The 22,897-nt window shown below is 40.4% G+C and overlaps 1 protein-coding gene across 8 annotated transcripts in view; it reads right to left on the reverse strand.

Annotated features, from left to right (window-relative positions):
- LOC135707152 (uncharacterized) overlaps nt 1-21,265 on the reverse strand; it is a 193,673-nt gene extending 172,408 nt beyond the window's left edge. For all 8 annotated transcript variants that reach the window (XM_065228888.1, XM_065228887.1, XM_065228886.1 and 5 more), the window contains exon 1: nt 21,109-21,265. In XM_065228888.1, the coding sequence (XP_065084960.1) occupies nt 21,109-21,187 (79 nt within the window). In that variant the 5' untranslated portion in view covers nt 21,188-21,265. The remainder of the gene's footprint in view (nt 1-21,108) is intronic.
- Nucleotides 21,266-22,897: the final 1,632 nt, after the last annotated feature.

Consider the following 22,897-nt stretch of genomic DNA (forward strand, 5'->3'; position numbering starts at 1 on the left):
GTCCTTTCCCAGTCAGGTATGATATGGGTTATGAAACCAACTACCTTTCCAGGATTAGCAGACCAAATTCCACTAGGTTGTAAGATAACACTACGAAAAAATTTAGATCTACGCCTGTGTAATGCATCGCAACTGCAGAACAGATGTTCCGAGGTTTCACGTTCTATGCTACAGAAACGGCAGATATCGCTCTGAACCCGACCAATGTTCTTCAAATTATATCTATTCGGACAGTGCCCAGTTACTAGGTCAGTGTACATACTAAGAGCCCGTTTATTGAGCTCCAAGAGCTTTTTGGTATGTGTTACATTTGGAGTTATACCTCTTTTCGACTGGTTGCATTTCGTGACGGCCATCCAGTTGGCCATCACCTTTTGTTCTTCCCAGCGTTTGAGTTCCATTTTTACCGTACAGTTTGATATTCCACAGCATGGTTCTGGAACCCAATATCAGTGTACTGAGTTCTGTTTGCACAGCTGTCGCAACAAGAGAATACATTCCCAGACAATCTTTGATGTACATTTGTAAGCACGAAGCGCTTTTAGTGCTGCTTGACTGTTAGAAAAAATACAGATATTTGCACATCTATATTTTCTCCTTAGGCAAACACTTACACATTCAAGTATGGCCACGATTTCCGCTTGAAACACTGTTGGACAATGTCCCATCGCTACTGAAATATTTGTCCCAGGGCCAAAGATTCCTGCACCTGTTTGTTTCATCCAGTCTCCATTCATATTCATCACTGGTCCTCTTTGGAAGTATTGTAAAATGCTTAGGTGATCAACCAGGTCACCAGGCATGATTTTTTAGACCTTTTGAGCCTTAGAGCACTTCTTTCCGCTTCTAGTTGCACGTATTCATGCAAGGGCAGTAGATTGAGAATTGCATCTAACGCTTTTGATGGGGTGCTGCGCATCGCACTCGTTATAGCAATATATGCTATACGTTGTAGTTTTGCCAGCTTCCTCTGTGCGGTAGCCTCTTTCGTTTTTGGCCACCACACTAACGAAGCATAAGTTACTTTTGGACGGATTACTGATGTGTAAATCCACATTGTCATTGTTGGTTTCAAACCCCACTTTCTACCAACAGTTTTGGAGCATAACCACAAGGCACTGGTTGCTTTGTTGATCACACAGAGATTTACTTTCATCGATTCAGAACGGTGGTCTTGCTGTAGCGGCAAGACTCAATATTGCACTGAAGATGATATGGATTTTACGTGCTCGAGTTGTTCTGAAGATACAAGAGTGAAACAGCACTTCGAAGAATACAACCTTCGGCTTGTATACGATATTAGCCATATAACAAAGACTGTGCTGCTTTTGCGGCAATTGACCATAGTTCTTTTCCTAGATCTTCGGAATAATCCTGAAATGCTGGAGGAAATAGAAACTCTCACTACCGACTATTCTAAATGATGGGGAATCTTTCGAAGTGGTCGTATCACCGGCTCAGTGTTGAAAGATGTCTGTAGAACTAATATTTTCAAACCTGCAAAGTCATTGTTGGTGAAAATTTGCAATCCTGAACAAGTATAATTTACAACCCCCGCAATTAAATATGAAAGCAAAGATGAAGAAACGGCAATCGATGAATTATTTGCATCAGTCTCAGAAGTTCATACAAATTTGAGCAAACGGAAATATGGGAAGTTTATTTCTTATGAAAAACCGTGTTTAGGTGCTTCATCAGATGCAATTTATAGCGTATTCGTCCTAACACCAACGTCGAGCACAGCCAATGAAACCGCCGGGCGCTCGTATATTCCACCAGACGCTGTTTGTACGGTTGCCAAACGTACCTGTCCGTAGGGAGCTTGATGCGTAGCAATAACTCTACCCTTAGGCCAACAATTTTGGGACAGCTTCGGGTCGACGACCACTACGATATCTTCAATAGTTATTGGTTTCGCTGGTGTAAACGTACTACGCGTAATGTCAACCATGATCTGAGGCTGAGCCCAACAGTTCATCCGCATCGCAGGACTGTCATCGATGGGAACCCACGACCTTAAGCCCTTTGCTGATTCCAGAAGGAAATGTTTGGGCGTCAAAACGGGCGGTTCATCGTCATCTGCAGGAATGTCGATCAGTGGTCGCGAGTTGATGATATTTTCGACACATTCTGCAGCACTTTGTCGCTAGGTAGTCTGCTAGTTTGTTCTTTAGCTAGGATGAGCGCGACCCAAAGTGATAACTCGTTCGCTAGCTTGTCATGGTCGAGTAGCTCCATCAGTGCTGATAAAAACCATTCCTTCTACACTCAACGTAGCTGAAAATGAAGACAACCTTAACAGATAGACCAACTACCTGCATGAATCTGAATTTTGACATACACTCAAAAAATTCCACACGTCATCATCATTTTGCGCTTATTGTGAAACACATCCATTTCATGTGTGAATCTTATGCTATGAATCATGCCTGAACACAATGGATTTGATTTGTGACACACTTGGATTCTATGTGCCTCATATGGTGATATCAATAGCTGTGCACATCATAGTTCAATATTCTACAATATTCTACTTTACCGACTCTTAAAATGAATCGACAAATATTAAAACAAAACTGCCAGAGGCCAGAGCTTTCACATATCTTTTTAATGGGTCTGATTTGGGATGCGATCATGGACGGTTGGGGTGTGCTGCTGCCGGAGTCTTCGTTAGATCTCACTGTGCCACGGTTGTTTTCATATATGAGGCGTGGTTGATAGGATAAAGTCACAACTCTTCCTTTCGATGTTTACCATTCTGAGCAAGCAATTCACATCGTATTGAAATGCAAAACACTTTAAATCCATCTGTTGTGAACAGTATAGTGTGAAAGGATCGTAGTGTGCTGTGCTCGAAGAAAGACATGGAAAATTTTCAGCCGTCAATTTTTGCTCCGTTTTTTCTCGACTTTTGTGAAGTTGTAATTAGATTTCGCTTATGCTCCCGCTCCAGAAATTTGTGGCATCGCGAGTGATAGTTTTTAAGTTCAGTTTATTCATGCGTTGTATGATTTTATGAGCGGTCGCTTCGTGTTTGCGTCTAGGAGCAATTGACTATATTAAACCTGAGGTTTGATCCCCGTAAGGCGGGTCTATGATCGGAACTACTACACCAAACGTGACAGAGCTGCTTGCAAAGGATTAACTTGGACTGATTTGGTGAGATTGTTCCTTTTTTTACTTTTATCTATTTAAACTTAATTTCTATGAATCCGTAGCATTTGGAATCATTTGATTCGGATGAGACTTAGCTTTCATCATATGGATTTTAGACATCCTATTTTTTTAGGAGACATCCTACTAAATAGGTGCCATCTACAAAGCAGGAATTGCTTTGATGATGGAAGTGTACACGCAGTACCAATATACATTTTATATCGGTACTACGTGTATGCGGGGCGTGTTGTAAGTTCATGCATTGTTTCTTCTCATTGTAGACAGCGAATAACGAATAGCGAGCAAGGGCGCTATAACCTAGGCGAATACAGCATTCCCTCCGTATAGGTTACGTCCGCACACCGCTCTCTGTTGTCCTTCGACTGAGGTCGGCTGGATCGATTGAGGGATGGCAGTGGGTGGGCGGTGCCGTCCACGCTTGTACGGAGGGAGGACTGTACGCTCGAACACAAGGGGTAAATACCTGTGTTCCATCCCAGGAGATCGGACAACCAAGGAGTGTACATTAACTTTCTTAGCTCTGTCACTCCCAACGATTTATATAGCCTATTTTCAAATCTTGCATACGGAGCGGTTGGTACGGTATGTCCCCGCTCTTTGATTACCTGTGGATTAAATGTTAACCACTGTCTATACTTATTAAGTAGACATGGTAAACATTCACTTCCACAAAAATTAACTAAACGCTACACAGTAGGCCTGGCCGCTTTATTATTTGTTTCACATCCTTGATGTGCAGCAGGCATTAATAATGACAAGAAAAATGATAGATGTATTTCTATCATTTTCCAGGATTCTTTCAAGTACTGGCTGTGTATGTGTAGACTAGACTAGACTAGACTAGATCTGTTGTGAACAGTATAGTGTGATTCAATGTGCAATACACTTGAATAGATAGTGAAAGATTTTCAACATTTTAATGTTTGAAACACTAGAACTTAACGTGTATAACACATTGAACCAAAGTTAAATACACTTAGAGTAAATGTGATTGTGCATTTCAAAAATCAAGTGTTCAAACACTTCGATCAAACGTGTGAAATTTTTTGAGTGTAACAACATTCTCTTGATCAAGGCAACCTATGAGCATCGTAGTTAGGATTTGGCGATCTTCAGAGAAAGATCGATCTTGACGGATCGATCTTATATTTGGCTCTAGAATCGATCCACTGATTCAATCGGTACCAAATAATCAATCTTTGGTAGATCGATCTTTTGATTCTTATTTTAATATACTTGTTTACGTTCGTACCCCAAGAAATTCTTTCCAATATAATATTCAATTTAATGTTGACGTGACGGTGAGGAGCAATAAGCACAGGAGGGAGGTAGCCCAAACCATCAAATGTTGCTGTATTCGTAAATATCGGAAACGCAAATAGTGACGTCATTGTAGGGAGCGGTGCTGATGTTGACGTTATTTTCGTTAAATTTACAAGTCTGTGGTGGGAGTAAATCGTTTTTTCGATGTAAATACACTTAAACAATTTAACATCAATTTTTTTATTGAAGATCAAAAAGATCGAAGGAAGAGATCGAGTTTTTTCGATCTTTTCGTGGACAAAGAATCGATCCAAAAAATCGTAATTCGAGATGAAAAATATTGATCTTCCAAAGATCGATCCAAGATCGCCCAATCCTAATCGTAGTCCACATTTCGACAGTGAGCATGCAAAAGGGCGTAAACGGGATGATCGATTCTCTTCGTCGATTTTCTCTTTTGGTAATAACTCGCTAGAATTAACGTTTCTCGGTGCGTTTGCTGTTGCTTTTGATAGCCAATACAACCTGTTACAACTTTGCATTGAACAAATTCTAGAAAATTGTTTCGCTTAGCTGTAGCAATGCAAAGAGAAAATCGATGAAGAGAATCGATCATCCCGTATACGCCCTTATGCATGCTCACTGTCGATTTGTTTTTCTTCATTCGTGGTTGGATGTTCATTATCGCCTCCGTTGTTGTCAATATTCATCTTGGTGGGTATGATTTTGAGGATCAAATGCAAAATGATTATTTTCATTTTACTTAAATATAGCGCTGAATGACGTGTCGTGTCTAGTTTGTACACACAAACCGATGGTAAATTATTGCCTCAAGCTGAACTGATAATAAAATCCCGGTTTAAGACTCTGGAGTCGACAATATTCAAAATAATCATTTATCCAAATGAATTTGATTATTTTGCTTTTGAGGACCATTTCTGATTTTGATAATTAGGGTTGGATAATCAAGCACTGGAGAATATCAACACACGTGTATTCGTTGATGTATAATGAACTCATTTGTTCATTTCGCTCGTACGTAACAGTGAAGATTTTCAAAACAAACGCAATTCATCTACACTGGATTGAAGTGATACTCCTTGCGTGTGATGGTAAATGATAAAAACAGAAACAGAGGAAATTTGTCCCACGGTTGCTATAGATAACAGCGGGAACTTCCCTCCTAGCCATGACGTTCCGGATTGCCATTACACAAGAATCCGTGGTTAGTGTGTGAGCGAGTTGCAGGTGGATGGCGCGAGTGGTGAGACAAGTAGCGGCCCACCGAGACTAGTATCCGACCAAAATAATCCACCCCCATGTAAATTAAAGATCACCCATCATTGGCGGCTGCGGTCTTGCTGGCTCATTCTTACACTGCTGACAATCTTACCGAATGGCATATAGTAAGTCGCTTTCAGCCTAGAACTACGGTAGCGCTGAAGAAATTCATTGAAAAGTGTGGTACGGTTCTGATGGTCTCATGAGTGTCGGAGACAATAAGTCGTGTAACATGGTGGTAGCGAGGAAGAAAGATCGGTTCCACTTGGAATAATCTTGCACACGTATTATCGGATCCATTTGCATTGCGTGGATAATCAGGTGTGGCCGAAGCTCTTCATCCGTTGATTTTTTGAAGCTAGGAAAATCTGACGCACGGAACCACCGGCTATCGCTGGGAAAATCAGGTACTCGTGTCCACTTTGTTCCTTCAACAGCGACGTTCTGCTTCGTTGGGACCCATGGCCACTCGTTGACGTCGGTCGATTCTAATATTTCACTGACCCGAAAAGCCACGATGCCAGCCAACAAAACACATCTTTGGAATCTGTCCAGAAGTACCGTTTGTAGATCTTGATAGAGAGGGACGTCAGTATAGTATCCGCTAATGAAATTCCAAGTAGCGCTGCTTGTAGCTCGGACCGTGGGATGGACAGGAACTTCAGTGGACTTCGGAGGTAAACTACTGCCGCAAAACCATTTTCGCTTGCATCGACGAACGTGTGCATCTCTACTTTAGCTTCTACTGACGTCAATGATCGATAAAATCGAGGTAGTTCAACAAGTCTCATCTCCGAGAATACTGCCAACCACTTCAGCCACTTCTCGAACTGCAAGTCTTCAATTGGATCATTCTAGCCAACTGGCGTTCTCCAAATCTCCAACAGAAACACTTTTAGGACAATTAAAAGATGTGCGATAAACCCTAGGAGATCGTAGATCATCATCAGCGCCCGGAGATCCTCCCGTTTCGTTGGTCTCTATATTTTGGCGTTTCTTAGTAGATAATCATGTATGTGTTCGCTGATTTAAAAAATAAATAGGATACACATCGAAATGTCCATAGTTGGACGTAGTTGATCTTTAGGTACTTGCATGGTATCTTATCATCATGTAACCATGATTAGATTAAACCTTGGGAATTTGTTCTTTACCTGCTTAGATTTACTGTTCTTCCAATTTCAAGAATTTGAACGGTTTTAAATGATCATAGGGGAAATGGATGTAATGTTGGCATAAATGCCCCTAATTTGGGCCAATACATAAATTCAGCAATCGACTAAATTTTCAATAGCGACCAAAAATATCCATTAGTACCGTCCCAATGACGCGTTCATCTAGATAAAATTGATAAATAGCAGATGAGCCCAATCCTAGATCCATAGGCCAGCATTAGAGCCATTTCCCCTATTTAAATGCTGTCAAGCAATTAATCATCTCATATCAATACGCCCCAATGTTTATTTTATCACTTGTAGATAAGCAATACTGATAGCATCTTCTCTTTTAGCTAAGCATCATTTCAGCTCCATATTTCCCAACCCCATATCCACCTAACTGGATCCTCATCCACTTCTTCCCCCGGCAAATCGCAAACCCACCACACCATCAGTTCAATTTTGCACAATTTCTGCATCAACCGTGCAGTGCGAAATACAAATCAAGCATTTCTTCCCACTGGGCTGTCCTCTGCCCTCTCCCTGCCGATAGACTATTTGAGTAGCTCTTCCAGGCTAGAGGAAGATGTTTTGATACGCTCACAATTTCTAGTAGATACTGGAAGGCACAACTCTTACTCGAGTAAGAAGCAACCTGCTCGCACTCCTCTTCGAAAGTAGCACCTTTTTTTTGCTTTCCATCGCACGCCCGTCTGCCACACTGACTGACTGCATCCAGTCAAGAGAGTTTCCAGGCCGGGAAGCAGCAGCAGCATCGGAATTAGCACAAATCCACTGATGCCAGCTACTACTGTTATATGCCCACACTCACTCACTCACTCACTCCCGGTGCATTGAACAACAGGTTCCGATCCCGTCGCAGTCCGGTCTTATCAGTCCTAGTTGAGTTGAGATTTCTGGCTCTTTAAGAACAGGTTTCTTGGCGATTTAGGAGTGAGTTTACTACAAGACCTCATTCAGTCGCACCATTCTCGAGCACGCATCATTAGTTTTACTCGCTTCCAGTAAGAGTGGGGGAAAACTGGTTCTACTGCAATCGAAGACGACGACGACGGATGCTCTAGTTTTCCCTATTTCCGCGGATCGCGTTAGGTAGGTAGGTAACAGGCAAAGCCTTGACCTAAATTCCTTAGCTCTCCTGTCGCACTCGGCGTTGGTGGGCTGGCTGCCACGCTTGAGTGTGTTTTACGATATGGGGCTTCTAATGAATATTACCGAGATTAGTTAAGGGGGAAATGTGGATCGGAATCGGCAACACGCCGAGAGGGTTGCAATCTGCTGTGCTGAGGTGTAGATAATTGGTAGCGTCATGGCAGTTCAATCAGAGACTTTATTTTTAACCTGTTTGAGGAATGGAACTGACCGGCATTCCTGCAGATCGGAAAATTTATTCAGTTTCTCAATCACAGTTCAACAACCAAACACACAACCATTGACAACCGCATGCCCAGTTCCCGTTCCGCAAAAAAAAGCAAACATCATTTTCCCGAATCACGCTACGCAGCCATCTTCGCGCGCAGGTGTCCATCCTTCAGTGATTCCGGAGTAGCCGGAAAATGTCGGAAAACAAAACCGGACATTTAATTTCGAAATTCACTCACAAATGGCTTCATCTTCACACCCCGCGCGCGCGCGCGCGCAAATAAATTTGGTTTAATTTCAAGAACAGCTAGCCCAACCAGCAGACCGTCAAAAGTAGGTCTCACGAGAGTGCGCCGCTGGGGCTCTGGGGCTGATGTGGAATCCAAATCGATCAATTGAATTTAGAGAAAAGGAGAAAAGAGCCAGAAAATAATCAAATCATCACCGGTTTTCCGCCGCACGGCTACCGACTTGGCTTGATAGTAGCTTGATCACGCAATGCGATGAAGTATTGAGACGCTGGCCAAGAGACGGGAAATGGAAACTACAGCTATTCCGGCAGTATTCGGGCTCGGGCGCAGCACAGTCCGCCACACGTGGTCCTCCCGAAGAGCGCGTGTGCCTTCTTTAGTCAGAAATGTGCCAGTTCACCTGAATTCGTCGGACGGTTCCCGTTGGGAGGGTGCCCTTAAAAGTTCGTTTATCGATTGGAAGTAGCAGGTGGTTGATTGCTCTGGCCTGGGCTGATGACGACGCAACGACGCCGACGTCAGTTTGGAGGTTTGGATTCGGTGCGAATGTCATCGTGCCATACTATGGAGACCACACGCGTCTGTGTTTCAATGTTTGAAGAGCTTTGAGATTTGAGAGTGCATCTTTGGATTGTGTGGATGAATTTTGATTCGTGAGTACCTAATCGAGGATTCAAGCCATCGACAAAGCGCAAACGAATAAGATCACATAGGGGAAATGGCTGTAATAGAGACTAGTGACGTTTAACGCACGCACACTAGGGGGTGCATCGCCGTGTAAAGTTGTTTTCCTCTGACTAACCTAAAAAGCGTACGAAATCAGATCTGTCAAAATGAGTTTGACAGCATTTTGTTCAGGGGTGGGATGTGCAGTCAAATCAGCCTACTGAAAATCCATCAATGAGATGTAAATGTGTAAGGCTCATTGAGTTTGTCATCTCTTTCGTTCTCCCGCTGTTTAAACGGTTTAAGGAGTGTGACGTCAAACTTCGTCATCTATTTAATCAGCCGGAGAACGAAAGAGACGATACATTTACTGGGCCTGACCTGTTTACGCTCATTGATATTCGATATGTGAATTTGGTTCAAAATATCAACAAACCATCGTTGCTTATGGCTTTGTTGTCGTTTGGAACCAGTTATGCGACGATTATTCGTATTTGACAGTCACCTCCCCCCCCAGGATTTGTTATGTACTTTCCTCGGATTTTCACTAACACGCTCTCACATATCGCACCAATACAATCGGACGTGAAAATCTCTATGTTGGCCCGTGGATCTAAACAAGGGCGTATCCAGGTTTCGAAATAGCCATTAGGCCGAACGCTTTTATGTCCAATGCTATTTGACCGAATGTGATTAGGCCGAAGGGTTCACTAGATCAAATGAGCGATTTAGCAGAAATTGCAGTTTCTTTAAAACTGCATAAGCATTTTTCAAATTGGCATGGTGACCAGCAAATCCCGATTAGCTATTTCCCGGATTTGTGGAAATGTTCCAAGCTTAAATTTAGCATAAAACTAAATGCAATTCAAGCTGAACATTGCATTAGGTTCTAAGTAACATTGACAGATTCTCTTCGTCGACTTTCTCTTTCTATCCCCATGGCCATGTAAAAATATTCACAGGTATTTTCAGCACACACACAGTCGATAAAAGAATCTTTTATATCGCATCCAATACGACAAGTTTTTAGCGAAAGAGAAAGTCGACGAATAGAATCTAGTTCGTATATTTGTAAGGCTCAATACAAAGAGAATCGATCAATGTTACTTAGGACACTATGCAATGTTCAGAAAATTTGTCTAGTGTTTTATCTTCCTTGAAAATATACACTACCTGTCATAGGTATGGACTCGCCGGCGCCGGTGGTGTAGTGGTAAGCGTGACTGCTTTCTAACACCCCGATGGGTCTGGGTTCAATCCCAGCCGAGGTCGGTGGGATTTTTCTGAGGCATAAAAATCTCTGGTTCACGTCTTCCTTCGGAAGGGAAGTAAAGCCGTTGGACCCGGCTCATGTGTGTTGAATGAGTGCGATAACCTACGCAGGTGTGGAAGCTGCCTTCCTGCACATTCGATTGCCGTCAATGGATGGCAATCGATGTCCGTCGGTGATTGGCACTAGATTGCGGAACAGAGACCGACGTTAAATAAAGGAAAGAACAATAGGTATGAACTCGCATGAATAAGGATTGCAACACTCATTTGCACTTTGCATCACCTTGAAAAGTTTAGTATCACCCAAAGAAAATGTGTCAAAGTGTTTGGAATTACTTCGGAAATCACTGACTTCAGAAGAGTTTCGAATCACTTCGGAAAGTACTTAATCACTTAAGAAAAGTATGGAATCACTTGAGAATAGTTCTAAATCACTAAATCAGTATTGAATCGCTTCCTTAAAGTTCGGAATCACTTCGGAAAGTATTGAACGACTTAAGGAAATAATTGAATCACATCACTTCGGAAAGTAGTTAATCACATTTGAAAAGTTTCAAATCACTTCATAATGCACTAAATCGCTTCATAAAAGTTTGAGATCACTTTGGAAAGTAGTTACTCACTTCAGAAATGTTCGGGATCACTTACGAAAATACAGGAACACTTCAGAATCAGAATCAGAAAGTACTGAATTACTTCGAAAAGGACTGAATCGCTTCATAAAAGTTTGGAATAGCTTTTGAAAGTACTGAATTACGTGTCCACTTTGTTCCTTCATCAGCGACGTTCTGCTTCGTTGGGACCCATCGCCACTCGTTGACGTCGGTCGATTCTAATATTTCACTGAGCCAAAAGAGCACATCTTTGGAATATGTCCAGAAGTACCGTTTGTAGATCTTGATGGAGAGGGACGCCAGTATAGTATCCGCTAATCACTTATGAAACGTTCGACATTACTTCCGAATGTACATAATCACTAAACTAAAGTTTGGAAAGTACTGAAACACTTCAGAAGCGTTTTAAATCACTCCAAAAAGTACTGAATCACTTCGGAATGTTCTGTATTACTTTAGAAATGATTGGAATCACTCCTGAAGGTACTGAAACGATTCACAAAAGTCTTGAACCACTTCAGAAAGTACTGAATCACTTTAGAAATGTTCGAAATCACTTAGAAGAGAACTGAATCACTTCGGAAGAGTAAGGAATCACTTTGGAAAGTACTGAAAGGCTTCAGAAAATTTTGGGTTGATTTCGGAAAGTACTGAATAATTCCAGAAAAGTTTGTAATCACTTCCGCAAGTACTAAATCACTTCTAAAAGAACTGAATCATCTAAAAAACAAGTTTGGAATCACTTCTGAAAGCATTGAATTACCTCAGAAATGTTCGGAATATTTTCAGAAAAATTCGGAATCACCTAAGAAAGTACTGGATCATTGCGGAAAGTTTACAATCACTTTTACAAGTATCGAATAATTCTGGAAAGTACTGAACCTCTGTAACACATTTTGAAATCACTTCAGAAAGTACTGACAAACTTCAAAAAAGATTGGAATCACTACAGAAAAGCTTGGGATAACTTCGGGAAGTACTGACTTATTTAAGAAAGTTGATAATCGCTTCCTCAAGAACTTAATCACTGAAGAAAACAATTCAATCACTTAGGAATGCCCTGAATCACTTCAGAAATCACATCGAAAAAGTCGGAGTACCTCGGAAAGTACTGAATCATAAAAAAAAAAACTTCGAAATCACCTCGAAAAGTACTGAATCACTTAGGTACAGCTTGGACTCACTTTGGAAAGTACATGAGAATGTATTATATCACTTTATATGTGATCAGAATCACTCCTAGAGGTACTGAAATGATTCAGATACGGTTGGAATCACTTTAGAAAGTACCGAATCACTTTAGAAATGTTCGAAGTCACTTAGGAGAGTACTAAGTCACTTTTGAAGAGTTAGGAATTACTTTGAACAGTACCAGTGAAGTTTGGAATCACTTCCGCAAGTACTTAATCACTTGGAAAATAGTTAACTGAATAAGTTAAGAAAAGTTTGGACTTCTAAAAGTATTGAATAACTTTTTCAGAAAAGTTGGGAATCTCTTCAGAAAAAAATCCTAACCAACTAGGAAAGCCCATCATCATTGCGGACAGTTTGCAATCACTTTTAAAAGAACCGAATCACTTTGGAAGTCTGGAATCATTTTAACAAAGTATTAAATAAGTTTAGAAAGTACTGAATTACTTCAAAAAAGATTGAAATCTCTTCAGAAAAGCGCAAAATCACTGTGGATAGTATTGAATCACTTCACAAAGATTGTAATCACTTCAATCGGAAAATACTGGAACACTTCAGGAATGTTCGGAATCATATCGAAAAGGACTGAATCGCTTCAGAAAAGGCCGGAATAACTTTGGAAAGTACTGTAAGTACACTTCAGCAAGTATTGAATCCCTGCGGTAAAGTTTTAACTCATTTGGAAAGTACTGAAAGCACTGACTCACTTCAGAAGTGTTTTAAACCACTTAGGAAACTTCTTAATCACTTTAGAACAGTATGGAATCACATCGGAAGGTACTGAGTCACTTCTGAAAAGTTCAAAATCTCTTCGGGAAGTACTGAATCACTTTTAAGAAGTTTGAAATCACTTCGAAAAGTACTGAATGACTTAAGAAAAGAATTGAATCACCTCGGAAAGATGTTAATCACATTTGAATAGGTTCAAATCACTTCAGAATGTACTGAATCGCTTCATAAAAGTTTGGGATCACTTCGGAATCACTTAAGAAAATAATTGAATCACTTCGAAAAGCAGTTACTCACTTCAGGAATGTTCGGGATCATTTAGGAAAATACTGGAACACTTCAGAATCAGAATCGGAATGTGCTGAATTACTTCGAAAAGGACTGAACCACTTCATAAAAGATTGGAATAACTTTGGAAAGTACTGAATTACTTAAGAACATTCTGAATCACTTATGAAACGTTCGAAATCACTTCCGAAAGTACATAATCATTCAAGAAAAGTTTTGACCCGTTTTGGAAAGTACTGAAACGCTTCAGAAGTGTTTTAAATCACTTCAGAAAGTACTGAGTCACTTCGAAATGTACTGTATCACTTTAGAAATGATAGGAATCACTCCTGAAGGTACTGAAACGATTCAGAAAAGTCTGGAACCACGTCAGAAAGTACTGAATCACTTTAGAAATGTTCGAAATCACTTAGAAGAGTACTGAATCACTTCGGAAGAGTAAGGAATCACTTTGGAAAGTACCGAAAGATTTCACTCTATCTAAGAGGCGACTCTATCTAAGATGCAGAAAAATGTTACTGTGCTGTTGAGAGATACTCGAACACTTAGTAGATATAAAGAAATTTTAAGAAGATTTTGAAGATTTCCTTCCAAAAGGTGGCGAACAATGCGAGTAGATGGATTTAGATGCAAGAGCTGATAAAAGATTTTTCGTAGATTGATTCGCTAGAGTGAGATTTTGATCTTAAATTGAGATTTAGATATGTCGCACCCCCAGGCTTGGACTCACTTTGGACAGTACATAATCACTTCAGAAATGTTTTAATCACTTTTAAAGGCACTGACAATCTTCAGAAGTGTTTTGAATCGCTTCAGAATGTGTTAAGTCACTTTATAAATGATCGGAATCACTCCTGAAGGTACTGAAACGATTCAAATACGGGTTGAATCACTTCAGAAAGTACTGAATCACTTAAGAAATGTTCGAAATCACTTAGGAGAGTACTAAGTCACTTCAGAAGAGTTGGGAATTACTTTGAACAGTACCGAAAGGCTTCAGACAATTTTTGATTCAGTTCGGGGAAAGTACTGAATCACTCCAGAAATGTTTGTAATCACTTCCGCAAGTACTAAATCATGTCGAAAAGAACTGAATGAGTCAAGAAAAGGCTGGAATCACTTCTCAAAGTACTGAATAACTTCAGAAATTGGGAGTTACCTAAGAAAGCACGTAATCATCGCGGAAAGTTTGTAATCACTTTGGAAAGTCCTTAATCACTTTAACAAAGCTTGAAATCACTTTAGAAAGATTTGATTTCTTTCATTACCGATAAGAACTACTCCAGAAAAGTTTGTAATCACTTCCGCAAGTACTAAATCACTTCGACAATAGTTAACTGAATAAGTTAAGAAAAGTTTGGAATCACTTCTCAAAGTATTGAATAGCTTCTTCAGAAAAGTTGGGTATCTCTTCAGAAAAAAAAATTGGAGCCACCTAGGAAAGCACTGAATCATTGCGGAAAGTTTGTAATCACTTTTCAAAGTACCGAATCACTCTGGAAGTCCTGAATCACTTTAACAAAGTTTTAAATCAGTTTAGAAAGTACTGAATTATTTAAATAAAAATATTGGAATCACTTCAGAAAAGCGCGGAATCACCTTGGATACTCTAGGAATGTTCAAAATCACATCGAAAAAGACTGATTCGCTTTAGAAAAAGTACTGTAAGTACACTTCGGAAAGTATTGAATCACTGAAGTAAAGCTTGAACTTGTCGTAGCTTGGCATCATCCTACTCGAGATTTGGCTGAATTGCGCTACTTATTCAAATAAGAGGGCTTTCCGTGCCAAGTTCTCGATCGTAGTAGGCTCGGTACTCGGTGGTTGCCTTGGTTACCGTTGACAGAGGGCTCGCTTGGGGACTCTCACTTCCAGAAGAAGGAGAGGGCTCGCTTGCGCGTCGTTGGGTCGGTTGGTTGCTTGGCTGATTTGCTGGTGCTGCCGGGTTGCCTTGGCTACCGTCGAACGACAGAGGGCTCGCTTGGGAACTCTCGCTTCCAAAAGAAGGAGAGGCTCACTTGCTCGTCGTTCGGTCGTTCGGTCGGTTGTTGCTGGTTGATTTGCTGGTTCAGCCGGGGTGCCTTTGTACCGTCGTTCGGTCGGTTTTCTTGCTTTCAGACAATTTTTTATTCCGTTCGGGGAAAGTACTGAATCACTCCAGAAAAGTGTGTAGTCTCTTCCGCAAGTACTAAATTACGTCGAAAAGAACTGAATAAGTTAAGATAAGTTTGGAATCATTTCTCAAAGCACTGAATAACTTCAGAAACATAGGGAATTACCGAAGACAGTATTGAATCATTGTGGAAAGCTTGGAAGCTTACTTTTACAAGAAAGGTATGAATTCTTTCATAACCGATTGAAACCACTTCAGAAAAGTCTGTAATCACTTCCCCAAGTATTAAATCACTTCGATAACAGTTAACTGAATAACTTTAGAAAAGTTTGGACTTCTCAAAGTATTGAAGAACTTCTTCAGAAAAGTTGGGATTCTCTTCAGAAAAAATCGGAACCACCTAGGAAAGCACTTTGTAATCACTTTTTAAAGTACCGAATGACTTTGGGAGTCCTGAATCACTTTAACAAAGTTTTAAAACAGATTAGAAAGTACTGAATTACTTCAAAAAAGATTGGGATCACTTCGGAAAAGCGCGAAATCACTTTGAATAGTAATTAATCACTTCAGAAAGTTTGTAATCACTTCCGCAAGAACTGAATCACTTCAACAACAATTAAATCACTTAGGAATGCACTGAATCACTTCAGAAAGAACATCGGAAAATACTGGAACGCTTCAGCAATGTTCGAAATCACATCAAAAAGGACTGAATCGCTTCATAACAGTACGAAATCACTTCAGAAAGTACTGAATCACTTAAGTAAAGCTTGAACTCACTTTGGAAAGTACATAATCACTTCAGAAACGTTTTCAATCACTTTGGAAAGTACTCACAAGCTTCAGGAGTGTTTTGAATCACTTCAAAAAGCTCTGAATCACTTCGGAATGTACTGTATCACTTTAGAAATTATCGGAATCACTTAGGAGAGCACTGAATCACTTCGGAAGAGTTAGGAACTACTTTGGAAAGTACTGAAAGGCTTCAGAAAATTTTGAATTCATTCCAGAATAGTTTGTAATCACTTTCGCAAGAACTAAATCACTTCGAAAAGAACTGAATCGTTTATGAAAAGTTTGGAATCACTTCTCAAAGTATTGAATATCTTCAGAAATGTTTGGAATTTTGGATAAATTTTCAAAAGCGTAGGTCACTCAGATTATGAGCAGTAGACTGATGCAAAATTTGAAATTTTCACTCCACAGTGCTCAAACGGTTTCAAATTGGACCCTGATTAGCCTCCAAAAATTTGAACTCATTTAGTGATAAACTGACTTGGCACAAACCATTTGAAATTTATATAGGAATTACTATGAAGAAACCATAATTTCGCTTCATATCTATCTCAGAATTCACCAGTTTACTCTGCTTTAGAAAATGATAGCTGAGCTTTTTGAAAATTTTCTCAGCTACAACTTTGTTGAAGACCACTTTTCGATCAAATGTAAGGAACAAAAATTATTAATGATTCAAGTCACTGATGTCTTATGATTATGCTCAATCAACTGTTCAGCAGGCAACATTGGTGTTTATGGCGCGTAGAATAGAGGGCAAAAATCATGGCTACTATGTGAGACTGCAGAATACAGTGTTGCCCACAATACAGTTGCTTAATCTTGCCATAAGATTATCAATCTCTTAAACAATTAATAACTATTTAATTTGACATTTGGCTGAAAAACGATTTTCTGCAAAGTTGTAGCTGATAAAACAGAAGAACAGCGATAGAATTAGTTTACAGTACAATATGTAAAAAGGCTAGAAGACAATGATCAAAAAGTTTTGTTTTCCCATAGGAATTTCCATATAAACTTCAAATGGTTTGTGCCAAGTCAGTTTCTTATCAAATTAGTTTAAACTTTCGGAGGCTAATCAGGACCTGATTTGAAACCGTTTGAACACTGTGGAGCAAAAATTTCAAATTTTGCATCAGTCTAATGAGTAGCCTACACTTTTAGAAATTTATCCACACGAATGAGTATAAGTGACTCACATTCTGAGTGAGGTTCGTTTTCAGTGCAAAACCGTTTCCCAGATCTCACATATCTAAGACATAGAGATCTACAACCCTAGAGATCTATAACATAAATATCGTTAGTGATGTCCGATTACAACTCGATTAATCGAGCTAACCGATTATCTGCTAAAATAATCGATTAATTTTTAATAGATTATTCAATGCCACGATTATCTGCTAATAGATCAATAGGCTTTGATTATTGCACGATTCTTTAAGTTTTCATTGGAGTAGGAGTGTAATTTATTTTAGTGTATATGGGTGGTAAACCAGCCAACAAAGCATCGATTAAACTATGTTCCATCTAGAGATGGGCAACATAGCTCATCTGGCTGAGCGGATCAGACGCGTCCATCTCATTAAAGGGAGTCGATTCTTTCGAATAGCTCTTTAGCTCACCTTGAAATTATAGACATTTTGACACAAATTCAAAATCAGAAAAGAAATACGGGATTTTAGTGAGCATAAACCAATAGAGCTACTGAACACCTGAACAACCGTAAACCAAAATGTGCCAAAAACATATCAGCAAATGCAAAAAATGTATGCGATAGAGCTACACGGAGAACCAAAACTACTCAACGGTTAAGTTCTTTAAACTTATTTTTGAGTTGATGCCACTCACTTGCTTTCTTGTTGCTGTCAAAAACGTAAAGAAAGAGCAAAACAACCCAAAATTGAGTTCTATTCACCCAACTTGACAGTTCCGTGCGCCAAGTTAAAATTGAGTAAGTTGTGTAAAACTGAATTTTGAGTAGTTTGAACTTGACGTTGAGTGAAAACAACTTAAAAGTAAGTAATCCTGTTTACATGCGAGTGAATGACAACAACTCAAAATTGAGTAGGTGCTATAACTCTAAATTGAGTTGGCGCACGGAACTGACAACCTGGGTGAAATGAACCCAAAATTTGATTCTTTTTCTTTCCGTGTATGTCACACGCGATGATATGATCAATATCGTGTCATACCCCGTACAGACTATGGCTTATAGTCTTGCAATAAGCACTCATATATAGGATTTCCAGTGAAAACTAAATGCGTGAGTACTCATTGCAAGACAGCCTAAATTACATGATATAAGCCATATTACACGATGTTACGCCTTTTCTCAAGCTATGCAATCCAGTCTACATAGAGATTTTAGTTCTGATGATGGCTTCAGCTCCAGATCATCAGCTCAGATCTAGAGATGGGCTCCCAAGCTGTTCTATAGACCCGATTCATTAAAGTCAGCTGATGACCCGTGGTTCATTTTTAGGAACCGCAACTCATCAGATCACTGATATCATAAGTCTAATGATGTATTGAGATCTGAGCGTGCATTAGTGAAGATGAGCAGAATTTGCGTTGGAATGAGAGAGACAACTAGTACTTCTCTCCCTCTCGTACATTCGTAAAATATCGCCCCGTGCGTGAAATATCGCTCAGGACGGAATCCACCTTGATTCTCCAACACAATTGCTCCCACTATTCTCAGTTTCAGCTCCAGATCATCAGCTCAGATCCGGATCTGGAGCTGAATCGTGAAGAATCGAGAGAAAAAGGATCCGAAGAGCTGGACGGGTCTGAGAGCTGTCATGTCAGTGAATCAATCGAGCCGATGATTCAGATCCGAAGCTGAGCTGATAAGCTGGAGAGAATGATGGGAGGAGAGGTATAGTATTGGATAGTATTTGTAGTAGTAGAAATTTAAGATCGTGTAATCGTAGGCACATGTTGAATTACGCGGGCATCTTGGTTTACGCGGTGACTGTTCAATGCGTAAAAGAGCAATGCGTGATTTTTTGAAAAATTCCGCTATAAGTGACGGATTGATGAGCTGCGGTTTCTAAAAAAATGAACAGCGGGTCATCAGCTCACTTTAGTGAATCGGGTCTTTAGAACAGCTCGGGAGCGGATCGCCCATCTCTAATTCCATCCCAACTTGAAGGGCCTGGTTTCAATCCCAGTCGGTGCCACCGGAATTTTCTGAGGCATAACATCTTTGATCATGCCTTCATTCGGAAGGGAAGTAAAGCCGTTGGTCCCCGGTCTATGAGTTGATGGGTCGATAGGTAGGGTCCAGGTGTGGGAGCTGCCTCCCTGGCGTCAGTAGCATTGGTACTCAGCACGAAAAACAAGACATTTTACACGAAAGAACCTGATACTTTTATGGTTTGATTTAGGTGATCAGCATTTGTACAGTTCATGTATTCTTCTGTGTTCATGCTGATCAAGTTCTCCAGTTTGAAATAAAGTTTCATCCTCGTCTTGAGTTATCAAAGCCTGCTTAACTGTGTCTCTAAAGTGACGCTAAAGGGTTTATGAATCGCTCGTGAAACATTTCTTGGCCTCTTCCATTTTACGTATAGGATCTTGAAAGTTATGCAACTGTTCCGAAAGATGCAGGTAATTTTCCATAATGCTTCGCTCTCCTTCAATAAACCGTGTTAGGGTTCCGGAGTTATTTTAGAACAGTTCTTATGGTGTGAAGCAATGTGTTTGAACATAGCTAATCTGAAACCATGAATCGGAATTTATAAATGTATTCAAATGGTTCTTTGTGTTTGCTTCGATTCTCTATAAAATCATGGGTGAGACATTGCCTTGAGGACATGGCTCACCCACTTCTAGTGCTTCTGGACATACGTCATGGTGACCAGTACATCTCGATTAGCAATTTCCCGGGTTTTCCGGAATTTTTGAAGTTTTCCCGGTGGTGCTTAATACATTTAAATTAAACATAAATCCAATGATTGTGTCGTAAAGAACACTCAGTGTCATTACTACGACAGCAGACTTTGACGTAGGATTACATCTTTCGGCAACATATTGGGGGTACAATTTCAAAAATCCAAAATCGACTGCGTTACGAAAAGTGGTCAGATTTTGACCACTTATAGCTCCTTTAATAGTGGATGGATTTTAATTCTAAACAAGCCAATCGATTGGATTTTTTTTTACAAATCTGATTAAATAAACACTTTATTAATTTTTAATAGGTCACTATTGAAAATTACACAAATGTTCAACTGCTGCAATGGTGATCAAAATTATCACTGATTGCCTGCAAAAAAAGGGGTTTCCCTAACACAGTTGCCAAATATTGATATCGAGCACGTAATCCTACGTCAAATCTACGGTCGTGTCTTGGATACAACCTCTTACTTTTTTTTCCGGATTTTAAATTTAGTAATTTTTACATTCCAGAAAATGTTACTCTTGGTTTTCTTTTTCAAGCAGAGAGGTGATAGCTCCATTAATTAAAATTATCGTCTTTAATCGCCCATTAACTAGTATAACGTGCATAGCAGATTAAAACCTAGTACACAAATCCACAAATATAAAATCAACGAATAATTCAACGAAGCACAATTAAACGATCGTTAATCAATTCATTAACGGTTCTCATATTTAACGGGACACATTAATTCGTTAGCATATAATGAAAGATTTAACGTAAATGTGCCCACCACTACTTTACTGTCATCAAATTGATGAAACAATTCAAATTTATTTTAAATCATGTGTTATCTGAAAAAATTCGAAAAACAAATTTTTGAGTAACTTAATCTTTCACTTCAAATATTTGAGTAATCGATCGAAAATATATTCAAAAACCTTTCTCTACTGCAAAGTTGATTTCAAGGCAAAACAAAACACGTTTTCACCTTTAAAAAAAAAAACCATAATGCCCCCTCGAAAACAAACCCAATCAAACCTACCTTCGGAAGCATCCTGCGCACTTGCCAGAACTCCCAGCAGTACCAGCAGGAGCTGGTAGATGTGCTTACGACGTGTCATTGCTAGCACGGTAATCCACTTTCGTATTCAGCGTACAACTTTCTCGCACTTCCAGCAGTTGTCCAGTGTCCTTATTCTTTTTCTTCTTCTTCTTCCCCAAAATGAACGACAACGTCAGTCCAGCCCAAAAATATCCTGCGCGAACGAAAATCTCTTATCGTCGGGTTCGTCGCTTATCGGCGGGAAAAACTTGTCACCTCACTTTGCTTCTTCTTCTATCCTTTACAATTTGAAACTTGTCGTCACCAATTTCACATTTTTCCTCACGTTTGCCCGCAATTGTATTTGTTTCCAACTATCCAAACAAGGTGTTGCCACAGTAACACTGTTTCTTTGGTGCTCTCTCGCTTTCTTCTTACGAGCCAAACAAAAAAAAAAACGTGTTAGCACGCTCTTCAAAACCACCCGACTTTGTCACTTTCCAATGATCAAACAATTTTTTTTCCTGCGCTTCCACTCGATCTCACACACCGTTTCCCGTCTCGGCGGACTTGCTAATCCAATTTGGTGACCACTCTCACTTGTCTCACACTGTTGCTGTTTTGTGCGCGAGCGTGCGCGCCTACATCCGGTTTCTGCACACTGAACTCCGCACCGATATTGATGTCACCACAGCCGCGAAGGACGACCTCGACTGGTTCGAGGCGAGGGATGGGTGGGAATGAAGGGGGGCGGGTTGGCGAACGAGTCCGTTAGTTAAGCCCTGTACTCTGGCACACTCTGCGGGCTGGTTTCGTTCAAGCTACCGTTTCTCCTTGCGGGACCGGTGCACAGTTTTCACTTGACGTCGTTGTAGTCGTTTCCGAATTCCTTTTGGGGGGAAGAGCAAGAGAAACGTCTTGCTCGTACCGCGGTCACTGTTGAACTGTTTGTAGGAAAGCCCCCAACGGTCCACAAAACGGACCCCAAAAAGTGGCGACTACTGCTAGCTAGCACACGAACAGCTGCTACCTGCTACCTATGCTCTCTTTCTCCGCGTGGTTCGATGCAAAAAAAAACATTCCTCCAGTTCCGAGAAAAAAAAAATAGAGACAAGACGGCAGACTTTCTTCCGAGCAGCGAGCGAACCCGTTGGTTGAATTTCTTCTTTCTTCGGCCCACCGACCGACGAGAAGGGAACCTCGTGTGCAATCGGTGAAGCGTGCGCCGCTCTCAACTCTCAATTCCTCTCCCACTTGGAAAAGCTTTGCTCAGTCGGCCGTTGGAATCGGAGCTTATGCGAAACCGTCCGTCATACCCTTTTTCGACGGAGAGGATCGGTTCGGAAGTTTTAAAAAACCCCACGACGGCGGAGAGAGCGAACCGAAGACAGAAATCCTCGTCGATTCGTCACGGATAGCAGGTTGAAATTGTGTCAAATTTTTGTTATTTTTTTTTTTAATTTTTGAGTCACCGTCGGTCGTCGCGCAGAAGTGCCGCGTCACACGGTGGATGGACCCCTCCTTTTCTTGAATTTTCATTTTTTCGCATGGGTGGATGGATGGATGGTGACACGCGGTGGTGTGTGCGGTTAAGGCTGCTTGGGGTGATGAGTTGAAGCAGGTTCGTCGTTTGGTGCCGTTGATGTTGCGTTGGAAAAAAATGGAAATGTTTATGAATCGGTCGGTACACTCAACATTTGTCGGAACTGAAAAATCTAGTACATATGCGCTGTAAAAGTAGTAGTAGTAAAATTATGTTTATTTCTGTTGATTATGGTAGTACATTGAT

The sequence above is a fragment of the Ochlerotatus camptorhynchus genome, unplaced genomic scaffold, assembly GCF_037179485.1.
Source record: "Ochlerotatus camptorhynchus isolate MF236.1 unplaced genomic scaffold, CSIRO-AGI_Acam_v1.1 ptg000304l, whole genome shotgun sequence".
In the NCBI taxonomy this organism is placed as follows: Eukaryota; Metazoa; Arthropoda; class Insecta; order Diptera; family Culicidae; genus Ochlerotatus; species Ochlerotatus camptorhynchus.